Source organism: Orbicella faveolata, unplaced genomic scaffold (assembly GCF_042242905.1).
Source record: "Orbicella faveolata isolate gen_17 unplaced genomic scaffold, um_ofav_v1 contig_12, whole genome shotgun sequence".
Classification (NCBI taxonomy): domain Eukaryota; kingdom Metazoa; phylum Cnidaria; class Anthozoa; order Scleractinia; family Merulinidae; genus Orbicella; species Orbicella faveolata.
The window spans coordinates 14,816,466-14,833,208 of record NW_028301539.1 but is presented as its reverse complement, the minus strand read 5'-3'; the positions used below and the strand labels follow the sequence as shown (position 1 = coordinate 14,833,208).

The window sequence follows — 16,743 nt, the reverse complement described above, 5'->3', positions numbered from 1 at the left end:
GGCACTGAGCAAACAAAATTATCGCCCTATCAATGCCACATTTTTTGTAATTCTTGTGCGCGCTGTATCATGCTAGCAAGAGTGTGCACAAAAATTGTGTTCAGCCATCTTAATGGGGTGGCCATAATACAGGGGTTAAATAAGAAAATGACTGAATGAGCTCTTGTTGGGATCAGAATAATGTGGCCGTAATAGCGAGGTGGCCATATTAACGGGGTGGACAAAGGATGGGCTTCCACTATACAACAGTTGCATATGGTGTCTGAGTTTTTTTTCCATATTCTCAATATGATGTGAATCTTGCAAATTTGTCACCATGCTCATTGTACTAAATCTCCCACTATGTTATACAATATTATTTCTCTTTTCAAGTATGTGTAGCGACCATGTTTTCAGTGTACTTTGCAAACAAATTTCATTGCAATAATACTTCATGTTCACTTGGCCCATTCGTCCCCAGAATTGCTAAAGAGATCACCCCAGGAAGGTACACACCAAAGTTTTTGGTGGGGGTGTGCAGTCTGAACCTTGAAATCTTTATCCTATTTGAGACCAAAATATGGGATTTAAGACCTGAGCAAAAATTGATATCCCATTTCAGACCTATAAAATAACTACAGGGCTCTAACATATCACTACAGCTAACCACAAATGGCTGTGTTCATTTCAATACCCTTTCTAGTCATTTCACATAAACTCTATACATTTGAACAACTTTGTGTGAAAAAGTCTGAATGTTGAAACACATGGTCCCCCATACTTGACAAGTGTTCTTGATCATGTAAAAGAAATAATTTCTGGTCCAAAAATCATGCTGCAGCTTAGTTTTACTCTGATTAGAAGTTAGGCACTAATGCACATTTTCCCTGTCCAGGAGCAGAAATTGAAAACTAAATAGGGTTTGTGATAGTGCTAAGGTGTTTTGAACTGAATATACATCTAACAGAACAAGCAGACAGCAGTGATCTCTTACCCCACAATCATTTGCTCCATCGCCACACATACCCACACAGTAACTATGAGTATAAAAAAATTAAGAGAGGATATTAACACATATCATTTTTTCAAGCATAAATAATACTTAGCAGAATGTATCTACAACTTTTGCAAATCTCCATTTGATTGACTGTGAGAATGTGCTGACACTTTGGGACAAAGTTACATTTTTGAATTGCTACCATGGACAATAAAACATGAATCAGATCTTCGAGTTAAAGTAATAGAAATAATCGATGTCATGAAAATAAGTGTCATTCTCAGAGAAAGGAAGGATCAAGGATGGGGAGGGGCCAAAAGATTAAGGTCGGCTGTTTACCTTCATCTTCTTAAAGTGTAAAAGCTATCCGAAATGAGTAAGAACCATGACATTTGTCAAGGTAGGCTTTGTTTGTCTTAGAGATTTTGCCACATCAACATTTTGGCCTCTCAGACAGTCTAAAATGCACAAAATGTTGGGCAACTTTTGTTGAGCCTAAAAGATATTTCGTTCAACCTCCAGAAACTCATATATTTTGGCAATAACATTTGCAATTTTGTTATATGAAATATTAGACATCCTTCCCTTTAATACTAAAAATGTCACAAAGGACCAAGTATCACCGCCCAATCCTTAGGGAGCCTGAACCAAATTTTGCCACTTTCGGCAAGTTGTTTTACAAGAAGTGTGGCAGTTTATTTCCCAGAGCAGGAAACTTGCACCATTCGAATGTCTGGGACGGGTAACTTTTCCGTTCTGACAATGTAGTGTCGTGACTAATTCTGCATGTGAAGAAGCTAGTCATAAAAGGGGATAAGTGACGATTTTGGTTGCTTTTCTTTTTTCTTGCTCCAAATTAGCTGAATTTTTGCATGTGGTCTTCAATGTAATAGAAAAACGTGTTCCTGTATTTTTGCGTCACGCATTGCAGGCCTATGATGAGCATTATGCTCCCTCATCATAGGCCTGCAATGCGTGCAGAGAGCATTATAATCTAGCTCTCCGCACGCATTGCAGGCCTATGATGAGCATTATGCTCCCTCATCATAGGCCTGCAATGCGTGCAGAGAGCATTATAATCTAGCTCTCTGCACGCATTGCAGGCCTATGATGAGGGAGCATTGAAGAAGCTAGTCATAAAAGGGGATAAGTGACGATTTTGGTTGCTTTTCTTTTTTCTTGCTCCAAATTAGCTGAATTTTTGCATGTGGTCTTCAATGTAATAGAAAAACGTGTTCCTGTATTTTTGCTGCTGGTTTTTGCTTCGCTTTATAAAGACGCCGCTAGGAAAACTGAGTGGTTTTTTACATACGCAATATCCTGAAAACGAAGCAAGGTTTAGCGCAAAAACTACGGGACATTGCTAAACATACCTAAACAAAACTCTATGCGAAATTTGGAGCGTTTTCGACAAAGTTCACTTTTGATTAAAATACCTAACGCCCTTTTCCCGCCGAGGCTGCAAATAAACGAAGCTGGGCCTTTGTTATGATAAACAGAGCCGATCCTTTGTTATAATAACCAAGCCAAGCCTTTGTTATAAGTCGAAGTCTCGCCTCGGTTTATCATAACAAAGGATCGGCCCGCCGTGACCGCAGGGACTTTGATCTCACTTAGAAAGCAGCAAAATGTCAATTTCACGCAATGTATAAGCTCAAAAATGTTGATTTTAGGTCAAAAAAGGTTTAAATGTTGATTTCACGTTAACGCGTGACGGCAAGGATGTTGGTTTCACTTAGAAACCAGCAAAATGTCAATTTTACGCAGCGCATAAGCTCAATGATGTTGATTTCAGGTCTAAGTAGGTTAAAATGTTGATTTCACGTTAACGCGTGACGGCAAGGAGGTTGATTTCTCTTAGAAATCAGCAAAATGTCAATTCCACGCAACGTATAAGCTCAAAAATGTTGATTTTAGGTCAAAAAAGGTTTAAATGTTGATTTCACGTTAACGCGTGACGGCAAGGATGTTGGTTTCACTTAGAAACCAGCAAAATGTCAATTTTACGCAGCGCATAAGCTCAATGATGTTGATTTCAGGTCTAAATAGGTTAAAATGTTGATTTTGCGTTTATGCGTGACGGCAAGGATGTTGGTTTCACTTAGAAACCAGCAAAATGTCAATTTCACGCAACGCATAAGCTCAATGATGTTGATTTCAGGTCTAAATAGGTTAAAATGTTGATTTCACGTTAACGCGCGACGGCAAGGAGGTTGATTTCTCTTAGAAACCAGCAAAATGTCAATTCCACGCAATGTATAAGCTCAAAAATGTTGATTTTAGGTCAAAAAAGGTTTAAATGTTGATTTCGCGTTAACGCGTGACGGCAAGGATGTTGGTTTCACTTAGAAACCAGCAAAATGTCAATTTTACGCAGCGCATAAGCTCAATGATGTTGATTTCAGGTCTAAATAGGTTAAAATGTTGATTTCACGTTAACGCGCGACAGCAAGGAGGTTGATTTCTCTTAGAAACCAGCAAAATGTCAATTCCACACAACGTATAAGCTCAAAAATGTTGATTTTAGGTCAAAAAAAGGTTTAAATGTTGATTTCGCGTTAACGCGTGACGGCAAGGATGTTGGTTTCACTTAGAAACCAGCAAAATGTCAATTTTACCCAGCGCATAAGCTCAATGATGTTGATTTCAGGTCTAAGTAGGTTAAAATGTTGATTTCACGTTAACGCGTGACGGCAAGGAGGTTGATTTCTCTTAGAAACCAGCAAAATGTCAATTCCACGCAACATATAAGCTCAAAAATGTTGATTTTAGGTCAAAAAAGGTTTAAATGTTGATTTCACGTTAACGCGTGACGGCAAGGATGTTGGTTTCACTTAGAAACCAGCAAAATGTCAATTTTACGTAGCGCATAAGCTCAATGATGTTGATTTCAGGTCTAAATAGGTTAAAATGTTGATTTCGCGTTAATGCGTGACGGCAAGGATGTTGGTTTCACTTAGAAACCAGCAAAATGTCAATTTCACGCAACGCATAAGCTCAATGATGTTGATTTCAGGTCTAAATAGGTTAAAATGTTGATTTCACGTTAACGCGCGACGGCAAGGAGGTTGATTTCTCTTAGAAACCAGCAAAATGTCAATTCCACACAACGTATAAGCTCAAAAATGTTGATTTTAGGTCAAGAAAAGGTTTAAATGTTGATTTCGCGTTAACACGTGACGGCAAGGATGTTGGTTTCACTTAGAAACCAGCAAAATGTCCATTTTACGCAGCGCATAAGCTCAATGATGTTGATTTCAGGTCTAAATAGGTTAAAATGTTGATTTCGCGTTAACGCGTGACGGCAAGGAGGTTGATTTCTCTTAGAAACGAGCAAAATGTCAATTCCACGCAACGTATAAGCTCAAAATTGTTGCTTTTAGGTCAAAAAAGGTTTAAATGTTGATTTCACATTGACGCGTGACGGCAAGGATGTTGGTTTCACTTAGAAACCAGCAAAATGTCAATTTTACGCAGCGCATAAGCTCGATGATGTTGATTTCAGGTCTAAATAGGTTAAAATGTTAATTTGACATTAACGCGTGACGGCAAGGATGTTGGTTTCACTTAGAAAACGGCAAAATGGTAGGAGCCCATGATGGGCTCCTGAAAATGGTAATTTCACGCAACGTATAAGCTCAAAAATGCTGATTTCAGGTCAAAAAAAGGTGTAAATAAAAATAAAATGAAACAAATAAAGATTTCAATAAACACTTTTTCAAATACGGCAACGTCTTCAATGGCTAAAAAATCACGAGATAAAACATAGTTTTCGACAAACGCGATCGTAGCTTGATGTCACGCACCGCCATAACTTCCAAGTTCAAAATGCGCTGGTACCTCTTATGCCTGATGAGGATAACAACTTTGGCGGCTGTTTAGTTTTGGATTTAAGAATTTGATGACTCCACGTGAAAACGCTCTATAAATAGGGCTGACAGATTAACAGATTAACCCTTCTGCGCAACGTACGGGTCTCCATACATCTGCATGTCCCCTGATCCCAGAAGCTCAAAACACTACAAATCATGCCGATTTGAAATAAAATCAACGCAAACTGGATCACAGATCTGTTACAATCCATCGCCACTTGCTGGCCATTATTATGTTTAAATCTAGTTACCAGTTCGAGAAACGTCCGCAGAACGTAATCGCAATGCATGCCGGGAAGGGTCTTTACACCTCGTGCGCAGGAAGACATGGCGGTCGATACAAGACAAATTTTATAAGTCTAAAACCAGTTCTCGCTTTCCAAACTTTGACGCTAGCAACGCTTGGCAAATGGGCCACAACTCACCAGAGGGTATTTTTCTTGGGCAAGAACTGCTCTTGGACTTTGCTACCTGGCTCGATCTGACTTCGAACGCCGATAACACGATTACAGTATATCAGCTGCCTTCGAAGTTTCAGAACACATTTTGATTCTTTAAAACGTGCTGATGACTTACGGGTTTATCGAGGCTTTATGATGCCTCTCAACCACCAGGTAGGCACACAAGGTACTTTAAAACAATGCTTAAGATATTAGTTGACAGAGCTCTAATGCGGCACATCTCTTTTTTGTTTGATGGCATTTCATTTGACGCTCGATCGATTCACGTGTTGTGTTCACGTCACAATAACCGGTGTAAACAATCCGTTCCCAGATTTCCGCTCTATATGCTGTGGGATTTGGTTTTGACTTCATACACTATAAACAGTCTGCCTGTTTGCTGTTCAACAAATAAACTCCTAAAGACATGCCTAGGAAAAGCCAAGTTTTTTGCCTACGTTTTAACTCGAAAACAAAGCAAAAACCAGGGACAAAAATACAGAACCACATTTTTCTATTACATTGAAGACCACATGCAAAACTTCAGCTAATTTGGAGCAAGAAAAAAGAAAAGCAACCAAAATCGTCACTTATCCCCTTTTATGACTAGCTTCTTCATGTGTGGAATGTATAATGAACCAATCACATAATGGGAATTGCTTTCGCCATTTATAGAAGCAGGCTCAATATATGAGTGGTGTGTGGGGAAACTAAGATGTAACAGTCATTTTGGGTATATTAACCCATTGATGCCCATGCCACCCATTAAATTATAGAGGAAGTACCAGATGGGCCTACGGATGGATCTTACCTTTTGTGGTTATTACTAAGGGTGATGGAGATGTAAGGGTGTGCGTGGATGTGCATCATGTGAACGAAGCAAGACACCTGATTCCACCAGTGGTGAACTTTTACAAAATTTGAACAAGGGTACCATGTTCAGCAAAATTGATCTCAAATGGGTTTCCATCAGATTGTACTTAATGAGGACAGTCAACACATCACTACTTTTGAGGTCTTTGTTATAAGCGGATGATGTTTGGTATGACGTTGGCAGCGGAGCAAAAACCAGCAAATTGTCAGAGATGTGTTGAGGGGATGTCCTGGATCATCTAATTTTTCATGGCAAGGGTGTAAAGCATGACCAATGCCTTTTTAGCAGTGTTGGATAGGCTGAGTGAAGTGGGGTTAACAGTGAACGGAGACAAGTATGAGTTTCGACTCAAAGCTCATGTTTTTCAGTTATGAACTGGCCAGCAATGGCTTTAACCCAAGCAAAGAGAAGGTTAGTGCCATTAGAGATGCACAGCCTCCTAAGGACACAAGTGAGATACGCTCTTTTATGGGTCTCGTTCAATATTCAGCAAAGTTCATGCCAGATGTAGCATCCATAGCCAAGCCCATTCAAGAGCTGATCAAAAAGGGTGTCACCTTTAAGTGGGGTGACGATCAGCAAACAGCTTGTCAGGAGCTGAAGTGTCTTGTCACTTGGGCTGAGACATTGTTACTTCAGGGTTGACCGTAGGACATCACAAGAATCATAACAGATGCATCCCCAGAGGGTTTAGGTGCAGCTCCTACCCAAGAACAAGGAGGGATATGAAGGGCTGTCTCCTATGCATCTAGAAGCTTGACTGACGTGGAGAGACACTACAGTCAGACAGAAAAAGAGGCGTTGGAATTGGTTTGGGCCTGTGAGCAATTTAACATGTATCTATCCGGAAGAAGCTTTGAGCTGAAAGCAGATCATAAACCCTTGGAATGAGTCTATTCACAAATGTCAAAGCCTTGTGCGCGAATTGAGAGATGGGTGTTGTGGCTACAAGGTTATGACTTTAAAATTGTGTACCAACCTGGAAAGACAAACATTGCTGATGCATTATCTCATTATCTCGGTCCATTGGACCATGGCGAGAAGTACTATTTCGTCAGAGGCGTTGTAGAGAGTCAACCCCCGGTAGCATTATCACAGAAGGAGATTGAAGAGGCGTCCTACAATGATGAAGAGTTGTGCTTAGGGAAGACCTGTGTGAGACCGGGAACTGGGAATGGTGTACGGTTCCTTCAAATGCACATGTCACAGACAAATATTATGCACCCATGGTGAGCTTTTGCTTCATGGTACAAGGATAGTGGTACTCAAAATCTTGCGAAACAAGATAGTAAAACTGGCTCAGGAGGGTCATCAGGATGTGGTAAAGTCAAAGTATCAGCTTTGAAGGATGATGCCACTGTGGCCTCAAGTCAATGGAGAGGTCAGATGCCAGAACCATTCATTGCTCAAGTCTTTTCAGAATGCTAATTTAGAAGGGAAGAATTGGCGAACTGAGTTGGTTACTTGGCTGGCAGCATACCGATTCACTCCACAAGCTGCCACAGGTGCCACAACCTTCTACTTGATGTTTGTACGTTGGGAGATGAGGACGAAATTGCCAGAGTTAAGAAGAGAAATCAAAAAGGCATTGAGAGAAGAAGTTTGTGATTGGGATTGGTTGAATAAATTGAAGAGCAAAGCGTATGCCGATGCACGTAGAGGTGCACTGCTCAAGTCAATACAGATTGGTGACACTGGGTTACTGAGAGTAGAAAAGTCTAACAAGCTTTTGACTTACTTCTGTCCAAGTCCTTCCAAAGTGGTTCAGAAGCCTGGAAAAGAAGTAACAGTCAGAAAGGAGACTGAAGAGGAAATCAGAAGGAATACTGTGTTTGTAAAGAAGTACACTGAGCAAGATGGTGTGTTTAGACCAAGTGGAGAAGAAAACAGTTTGTCAGATTAAGTTGGACAGAGGCAGGAAATTGTCCCACCAATGATGACAGAAGTGACTGGAAATAGCCCAGTACCTCTCTAGAGGAGAAAGTGAGAGTCAAATGCTGATGGCAAGTCCATATTGTTAACTCAGCAAACTGTGCAGAGGTCATCACCAATTGTTAGGAGGCCTGTGTGCTTTGGAGACTTTGTGTAATGCCTAGTAAGAAGTTAAGAGAGTCTTGAAAGATTCAGAGACTGTTTTGGAGACTTCAGGCATTAATCCTTTGATTACTTTGTTTTGTTGTGAGAAACATTTTGAACTGTTACTTTCATAGTGTGTCAAGTGACTGCATAAACTTTGAGTTTTTTATCCTTTATTTTTGTCTGGAAGAAAAGGAGAAAATGTAATGTGACTAATTCAGCATGTGTAGAATGTAAAAGGAACCAATATTAATCACATGTAATAGGAATTGTTTTTGCTATTTATATAAGCAGGCAAAATGTATGTGCACAGTGTGTGGAAACTAAGATGTAACGGTTGATTTGAGTATATTTTATTTACAATGACCCTACAGACAAGGAAAAGTATGATTCCAGGAACCCAAAACCATGATGATCCCATGAATCCCAAAAACATTGTCTGAATAGACGACCAAGTTGAAGAGGTCCAAGTTAAAAAAAAGTCAACAAACTTTACTACCTGCTTTCTTTGGATATGTATGTTGTAATAAGTAATCCTTTCCATATTTGATAACTTAAGTGCCCTAAAAAATAAGTAGCTCTTACAGGAAGTAACATAAAAATAACATCATTTTGTTTACATCGTGTGTTTGATTCATTACACAAAGTGCCATCATTAAATTCATTGCAAGTCCTACTGTACAGCATAATAGCAGACTCATGATACCACACATGCTTGTTAGTACTTTTCCTGTTCAAGCATATCCATGACGTCTTTGTCTCAGTTGACGACAATTTTAAAGACAACAACTTTTTAAAGAGGTCAGCACCTGAAACACCTGACAGTACTGACAATGATGTTCATTCCAAAAGAAAAAGGACAAATACAGCAAGAAAAATAATGAAACAAAGCACATCAGAAAGTTTCAACCAGCATGGTTGAAAGAGTTCAATTGAGCTGTTTATGAAGAAGAAGCAAACAAAATGCACTTCTCGACTTGTCAGAAGTATGCAGAATTAGCTAACAAAAGCAGCCTGATGTACACTGGATGTGGTGATGGAGTTCAAGGATTCAGACGATAAAAACTTTAACAGTCCATTTATTATTGTTGTTGGTTTTATTGGACAAGTACTTTTGTGGTTCAGAGAAACAAAATACACATTGCACTTGTCTGAAGTGACAAGTGAATTAAAAAGAAAGTTTCTTGCCCTGTTTCTATAGTGAAACATTTTTCAGATAGTTTTTTGCACTGCTATCAATAAGTGTGTTCCTCATCATTGTATATTGTAGAGTTGTTATCGTAAGCTAATTATATATTTATTTTTGATTGTAAGTTAATTGTAGATATTTTATTCTTCTGTAAGTAACTTTAATGTAAGTAACGAATGTCATTGGTAAATAAAATATATAAAAAAAAAAAAAAAATACCCAGTTTAGTTAGAATTGGAATTTACAAGCAAATTCAAGTCTGCAATTGGTCTCGGAAAGTCTGCTTAATAGGCACGATCCATTCAACCAAAATTTCCGGAAATTTCAGTCTAAAAGTGAATGGATCAGTTCGGTCCAACCGTGTGTATGTTTTGGCTATTAATGGCTCTTAAAGATGATTTATTTCTCAAGAGAATTTAGAATGTTCTTTTCGTCATTTGAAAGTGGTGTTTGAACTCATAATTATGGCAAATATTTGGGAAAGGTCCACGCAAAATAATACTACACACGAAACAGCTCACACAATATCATTGATATCACCGTTGAAATCTAGCTCTAGTGCGAGGAACAGTGATCCAACATCCTCCATTTTAAATGAGCGTGACACTTGTTTTGTGAGTGGAATGGAACACGACTGTCCGGACCCATAACGATCCATTTGACACCAAGAAATTTTCAAACCTCAACCTGGAAATTTTGGTTGAATGGATCGTACCCAATAACTTCAATCAGAAGCACTTCACACCAAAGAATATCACTTTGTTTGGACTTTCTGCGATTGTAATCCATGATTTGCTGAAAGACTTGTTTGTAAACATACAGTATTGTGTAAAGTAATACAAATGATAATCGATGAATATCACAAATATCGCGATATATAACGAGATTTTACCTTTAACAATCTATCGAGCGATATATCATTAGAGTTATTGTTTTATTTCTTGGTGAGATATCGTTGTTGCTTTGCGAGATATCGTTTCCTGCCAGCAATATATTGTTTTTGCTTTGCGATATATCATTCTGGCTTTGTGATATATTGTTTTCGCTTAGTGAGATATCATTCCAGGTTATCGTTACATCTTTTCCCCCCAAAAAGTTATCGTCACGGCATTGTGAAATACATGTACATTTCTCCAAAGATCATTTACGATACTGACGAATCCTCTGCGTTATGAAGTCAGCTTTTTGAGATGGCGAGTGGTGTGTTTAATGTTTTCAATGTTAACTAATTAAGTCTTAATTAAAAGCATGTTTAAATCTACTGAATCTTCCTGCCTTGGTTCCATAAAAAATCCACTCTATTACTCGTGAAATCCTATTACAAATGTCATAGCAAAGAAGGCAATTGTATGACCCTAGTAGAAGTGTAGGTGGGTAGGATAATCAGAAGACAGGAAAATTAGATGCTACATGTACGTGTGTTTCAGACGGCTCTTTGATAAAAACAGCAACTTGCCTTTAAATCACTAGGATCCAGTTTCCGTACGGACGTTTGAGTGCTGATTGTCATAGCAAAGCGAGAAATTGAATCTGAACTGCGACCCTTCAACTGCCTTCAGCTAACAGTAATATTCAAAGTTATTTCAAAGTCATTTTATTCGGCAAGCATACTTGTTTTTCTATCTCTTTATTTGCGCTTGATGAAGCAATGTTTAGGCAAAGTACTTCATCATCATTTCCCTGGGTACAAGGGTGTGCAAGTTTTGAAAAGCTGTGTGAGAAAAATTTCTTGTTAGCACGGGTGCATAGATAAGGTTTATTTCTGACTTTACTAATGAGAACCAATTATTTACTTTCAGTAACACGCGACCCGTGCTCAACTCAACAGTTGCTATGAAGCATTTTTGTTATCGCTGTAGTCAATCATCTAATTGGACCTCTCAGGAAACAGTAGTTCGCTTCAATCAAATTTCCATAAGAATGCACCTTGCCTAATTAAAATATGAATGGGCTTACAAAGAGGAGAAGTTTTGAGAGCCTTTGTTCAACAAACTTGTTTTTAATACGTGCGGGAGACAAAATAAATAGTGTCTGATGTGTGCAACAAGCAGGAATAAGATATAAAGGAAAACAAAACTCAAACTTTGTCCACTGAATATTTGTCATATGATAACTTCAATTTTGAAATAAAAAAGGGGAGTGCCCATGCTCATTAAGAAGCAGTGAAGCATTGAAAATGCCCCATTTTGGCATTACTTGATGTTTATTATAAGAACGCATTCCCAGTAATTGTAAAATCTTTGTGAGCCCAGACTCATAAAAACACGCATTAAACTACAGTCAATACATTGTCGGACACAAATAAACATTTTAAGTTTGATTCAGACAGAAAGCTAAATCCCTGATTAAAAATTTGAACCAAATTTCTTGACGTGGCTACCAAACTGCAAAATAGAAAAGACCACAGTGTATCTGCTATTTATTCTTATTTATTCAATTTTCAGCAATAGAAATTAGATCAGTCTTTTCTCACGCAAAGCCTATGATTAGTTGATTACAGTGACTGAAAACAACATTGGGGTGCCCGTGCTTGTTGGTGAGCTAAAGCCATTTTTCAACTGACAGAGCTCAATATCAAGCCAAATCCGTCATGTTTTCAATAAGCGTGTGCATGAATGCACACTAATGACGCCATAAATTATGCGCAGTAAGGATGTGTGATGTAAATGTGAGGAATGACCTTAAAGGAGCTCAGTCACAGTTTGCACATATTGAAAAGTTTGGCCTCAATTTTTCAAATTTCTCGTTTGTAATCCGTGTTAATCTTCCCCACCCTTAGCCATCCTTGTTCCTTTATGGTTTATCATTATCTCTTTGGTGTTTTTCTATCTTATTAAACTGTTATTCTCAGGTTTCCTAACATTTAAAGGTAATTTTGTATGTGGCCAAAATAACTCAAAATACCGTGACTGAGCTCCTTTAAACAAAAATACTTTTAGAAGACTGGGACTCAATTCATTGGGCACACAGCACACAACCATAAGTTGCAAATGCAATTTTGGCTCAATTTCCGCCGCTTTCTCGGCTCTGACAACAAAACAAAACAAAACTTGCAATGCTTTTGGGTTGCCGGAACACCTTCGCAGTCTATCTATGGAGAGTGGAGACATCAATCGTAACTTTAATATGCGAAAAGATGTAGTTTATATGCTAGCTGTGCAATCGCATCAAAATTGTTATCATTTCAGTGAAAACCACTGACCAATCGTAGCAAACCCTGTTAGCAAAGCCACTTATTATGGCAGAGCATGGAGAGCTTTTTGAAAGCAAATTTTTGCGCTTTGTTGAACCACTTATTACTCAACTATGCCCATCACATGTACACAGACACGGATTCATCGAACACAATCGCTTCACTACAATAAATCGTTGAAGCGAAGTTCACTACGATATATTGTTACAACGAACTTCCCTGCAACGATATATCATGGCGATATATTGTTTTGCTTAGTGAGATATCGCTGCAATGAAGTCTCACTAGAACGATATCTCAGCGGGATATTGCGAAGATTGTATTGATATCTCGCCTATTTCTCGTTTCAATGTTCGCCGATCCATGTGATGTTTTGCTGATATATCGGCAATAAAACGCAAGAACAAAGCGCAATATTCGTTGATTATTCTTTGCATTTCTTTTGCACAATACTGTAAGTTGGACAGCAGGACAGAATGTTTAAGCTGTTACAATGTACATCGTCATTAAAGTATGCAAACGTTTCGAACTTGCTAAATCCCTAAACAGTAAAAAGGCTGAATTTTTCCACAAAAATTTATTGTAAACATTAGGCAATATAGAAAAAGAAATGTATCCTCTGTTGCTGGTCCTTTTTGCTGTTCCATTAAATGAACTGCAACTTAATGATAGAAGCTCTGCCATGAAAAATTTTGGTACTTCCTTAAAACACCGTTTGCATAAATTTGCTGTTTTTAGATGGCATGATGCTTTCATATTGAAAGTTCAGATTACAGGAGTTCACAATTTTGTGGATCCTTCTGAAAAGTTTTTCCTTGGTTTTGAAAACATGAACCATTCCTTTGGATCAGAAGAATTGCCAAGCAGTTATTCTTCCATTATTGGCATGCAATCAAGATGGTTGAGAAAAGTAATTAGAGGTTAGCAAATCATAGTTAATTAAAAAAACTGTCCGGGTGTCTATTTGGTACAGCTGTAACACAATTATGTTGCTATCTGGCCCACTAAGGGCCGGGCCACAAAGGACAGTAGAATGGCGTAAACATCCATGATGTGTAAACAATGTTATGTCAGGATTGTCAATGGAAATCTTTGTTGTCTTCAGTGATGTCATTTGTATTGGTGCAGGTTAGTATACCAAACTGTTTTCTACTTTACCTTCTAGTTTTACATGGCCATCTTATAAAAGGTTGGAAAATCACAGTTACTTTTCATATTCAACTGAATTAAACGCAACTCTGTAACTGCAACTACACTGTACACATATCGGATATAACTTTGTCCTGACTTACTTCAAATCCTGCAATGCTTCAATTAGCCATGTTTTCTGTTCTGGTGACATCCGTGCAAAGACAGTTCCTGAGATAAGCAACTTAAGAGGAAAAATTGTAATGGTGAATGTAACAAAAATAAATAACAGGAACATGTTTAACGAGAAAATTACAACAGCCATAGCTTGTTTTCATGTGGGTCCCTTATTTGGGTTGAATTGGAATTTGAAAATGTTGGTTTTTCAACAGGGAAGAGAAATGGAACACCCAGAGAAAACCCTGGAGCAAAGTAAGATTGAACAATTATCTCAACCTATATATGGCACCAAGATGGAATAAAACATGGACCACATTGGTGAGAAGCAAGTACTCTCACTACTGCATCATAACAACCCAAGTTGTGTACCAGTTGAGGTTGATATGAGCTAATTGCTATCAAGCTTAACAAGAGGAAAGTATTGTCAAATTTAATTCAATTTATGATCTTCTGCCTAGAATTGCTTTCTTGATGTATTGAATGTATCATCATCATCATCATCATCATCAATCCTTATTGCCCCCAGTGGGGCATGGGGCCGCATTGAATGTATGAAGGACATATATTACATATATGTGAAGTGTAGTTGGAACATGAAATATATGAAATGACCTTCACAGTGCATATGATTTTAACAATTTGAGCAATTTTCATAGCAGAGGAATAGGTGTCAATGACAGCCACTCACCCAGGCATTACCCTTTTCAGATTTTTTATCTGCTATGTACCAAGCTAAGTAGATGTAGCTCTTGTCAAATTGGTTAGAATTATAGATTTTGAAATAAAAGCAAGTGTGCAACATTAAACATAAAAGTCCTTTTTCAACCCTAAAGCGATTGTGAGAAAAGGTAAAGCATTTTGAATGCCTTTCTTGTATTATTATTATTAGTTACTTTGGTTATTGTACATTATTTACATTTTGGTTGTGGAGTACCAGTGAACAATCACAAGCTCAGGCAAAGTCGTTTTCTTAAGCCTAGCTATCTATGCAGGACCATACTGTCATTGCATACTGTATATATTTATTATACGTAGCTGCAAACTTATGTAAATACAGTACCTTCCTAAAAAGCTCTGGCTTGCAACTTCGGATCAACGAAAATGTTCTCCCTGAAACAGCCAAATTATAACAACTTCGTCTACGTAATCTGTGATTCTTGGAAAGGAACAAAAATCAGTCAGTGACAGTTAGAACACTTCAAGGTTTCAAACCACTTATACAACATTATACCTCTGATTCAAAATCCTTTTCTCCATGAGCAGCTCCGACAACACACCATTTAATATCAAGTTCACCAGACTGATCCTCACTTGGTTTGGCTGAAACTTCAATCACCTGGATAGAAGAAATGGGAAAATAGCGAGATGGACTTTGGCCCACTGTGAGGATAAAGTAGTGTCAAAATAACTTACAGGAGCCCAGCCATTGGGTTGCATAGGAAAGGAACAACAAAACCTCATAAAATGCCATCATACCAACTGGTTATCTCCCTTAGCTAAACACTGCCAAACACATTGTCTCCGAAAATCAGCCAAAAAAGTACTAACTGAAATAAGTATTACTGGTTGAAACAATGAACAGTAAAAAACCAGGCAGCACTTATGGCTATAAGACTAGCAAGAATATATGTACCAATTTGTTAAATGTAAATTACCAATGAAATAGCAGTCACAGTTTGAAGTCATTTGGTAGGAGGCAATGTGCCAAGTGGTTATAAGGGGACCGCACTTGAAATTGGGTGGTTGTGGAGCTCTGATCATTAGCTGGAATTGTTTCTCAGCAGATTCTATTTCAACTCCTCTGCCCAGCTTTGTAAAAAACAGGATGTGGTACTTAGTTACTTAAAGCAGATTGCTATCAAGTTGATTCACAGTCAGCAAGAGGTTGCTGTTGATTCTGGGAAATTTTCCTCAATTCAGAACTTAACATCATAATGCATGGCCAAATGCTGTTGCTGGCAGGGATCAGTTCTTTAGTTTTAAGAACAAAACCACTTAAAATCAATAGTAATCTTCAAAGCCATTTACACAAGAAGACTTTACTGAAGGTAAACAGTGTTGTCTGATTTGAGATTTATCCTTCATAAGAGACACCTGAAAGATTAAACTAGATGCTCTAAGAGTTTTACTCGGGCTTCTTATTGCAATATCAAATTGGTCTTTACAAGTGAGCTAATTGAACAAAATAACACATTCAGCTGGTGCCTTGATGGTGTAGTGGTCAAGTGGATGCATCATGAATCAAGTGTCCGAGGTTTGACTCCCAGTGTCCAAATGTTGAGTTTCCTTTTTGCTGCCTTCATTAAAATTAAAAGGTAGACTTTATTTTGTTTCTGCCGACAACTGAACTCGATGATCGTGACAAATGGTCACGAAATGTCACAGAAGAAAGAAGGGCCTTCTTGTTTATCCATTAAAGTGACTACTGATAAAGCAAGCTGTTGCATCCTCATCCCCAGTTTCCACCCTCTACACTAGGAACGCCTGGGACTATGACTCCCTATTTGGTGACCAAATACGATGACAAAAACGAATGGCCTGCATGTTATAAACTCTGACTTTCCTACGGAAGTCCGAATAATTAGTTTTCAGTTTTCAGTGGGCACTGCAGCTAGTATGGCGTTTCCTTGTCATTTCAGGCAGCCTGTACTCTAATTTTTATCATCAATATTTTTGTACAATTAGTATAAAAGTGTGAGAGAGTACAAATAAAGATTGTTGTTGTTGTTGTTTCCTGGGTGTCTTGAAAACAAAGACCTCTAAGACCCCAAGACCTCAAGAACTTGAAAACAATACCCCCAAATCAAATGGACAA

General features: G+C 38.2%; 1 protein-coding gene across 3 annotated transcripts in view; it reads right to left on the bottom strand.

Moving 5' to 3' along the window:
* LOC110040455 (polyamine-transporting ATPase 13A3-like) overlaps positions 1-16,743 on the bottom strand; it is a 188,958-nt gene that overhangs the window by 27,926 nt on the left and 144,289 nt on the right. For all 3 annotated transcript variants that reach the window (XM_020745691.2, XM_020745692.2, XM_089282495.1), the window contains 4 exons: positions 15,160-15,264; positions 14,989-15,084; positions 13,913-13,992; positions 974-1,016 (listed from right to left, as the gene is read on the bottom strand). In XM_020745691.2, the coding sequence (XP_020601350.2) occupies positions 974-1,016; positions 13,913-13,992; positions 14,989-15,084; positions 15,160-15,264 (324 nt within the window). The remainder of the gene's footprint in view (positions 1-973; positions 1,017-13,912; positions 13,993-14,988; positions 15,085-15,159; positions 15,265-16,743) is intronic.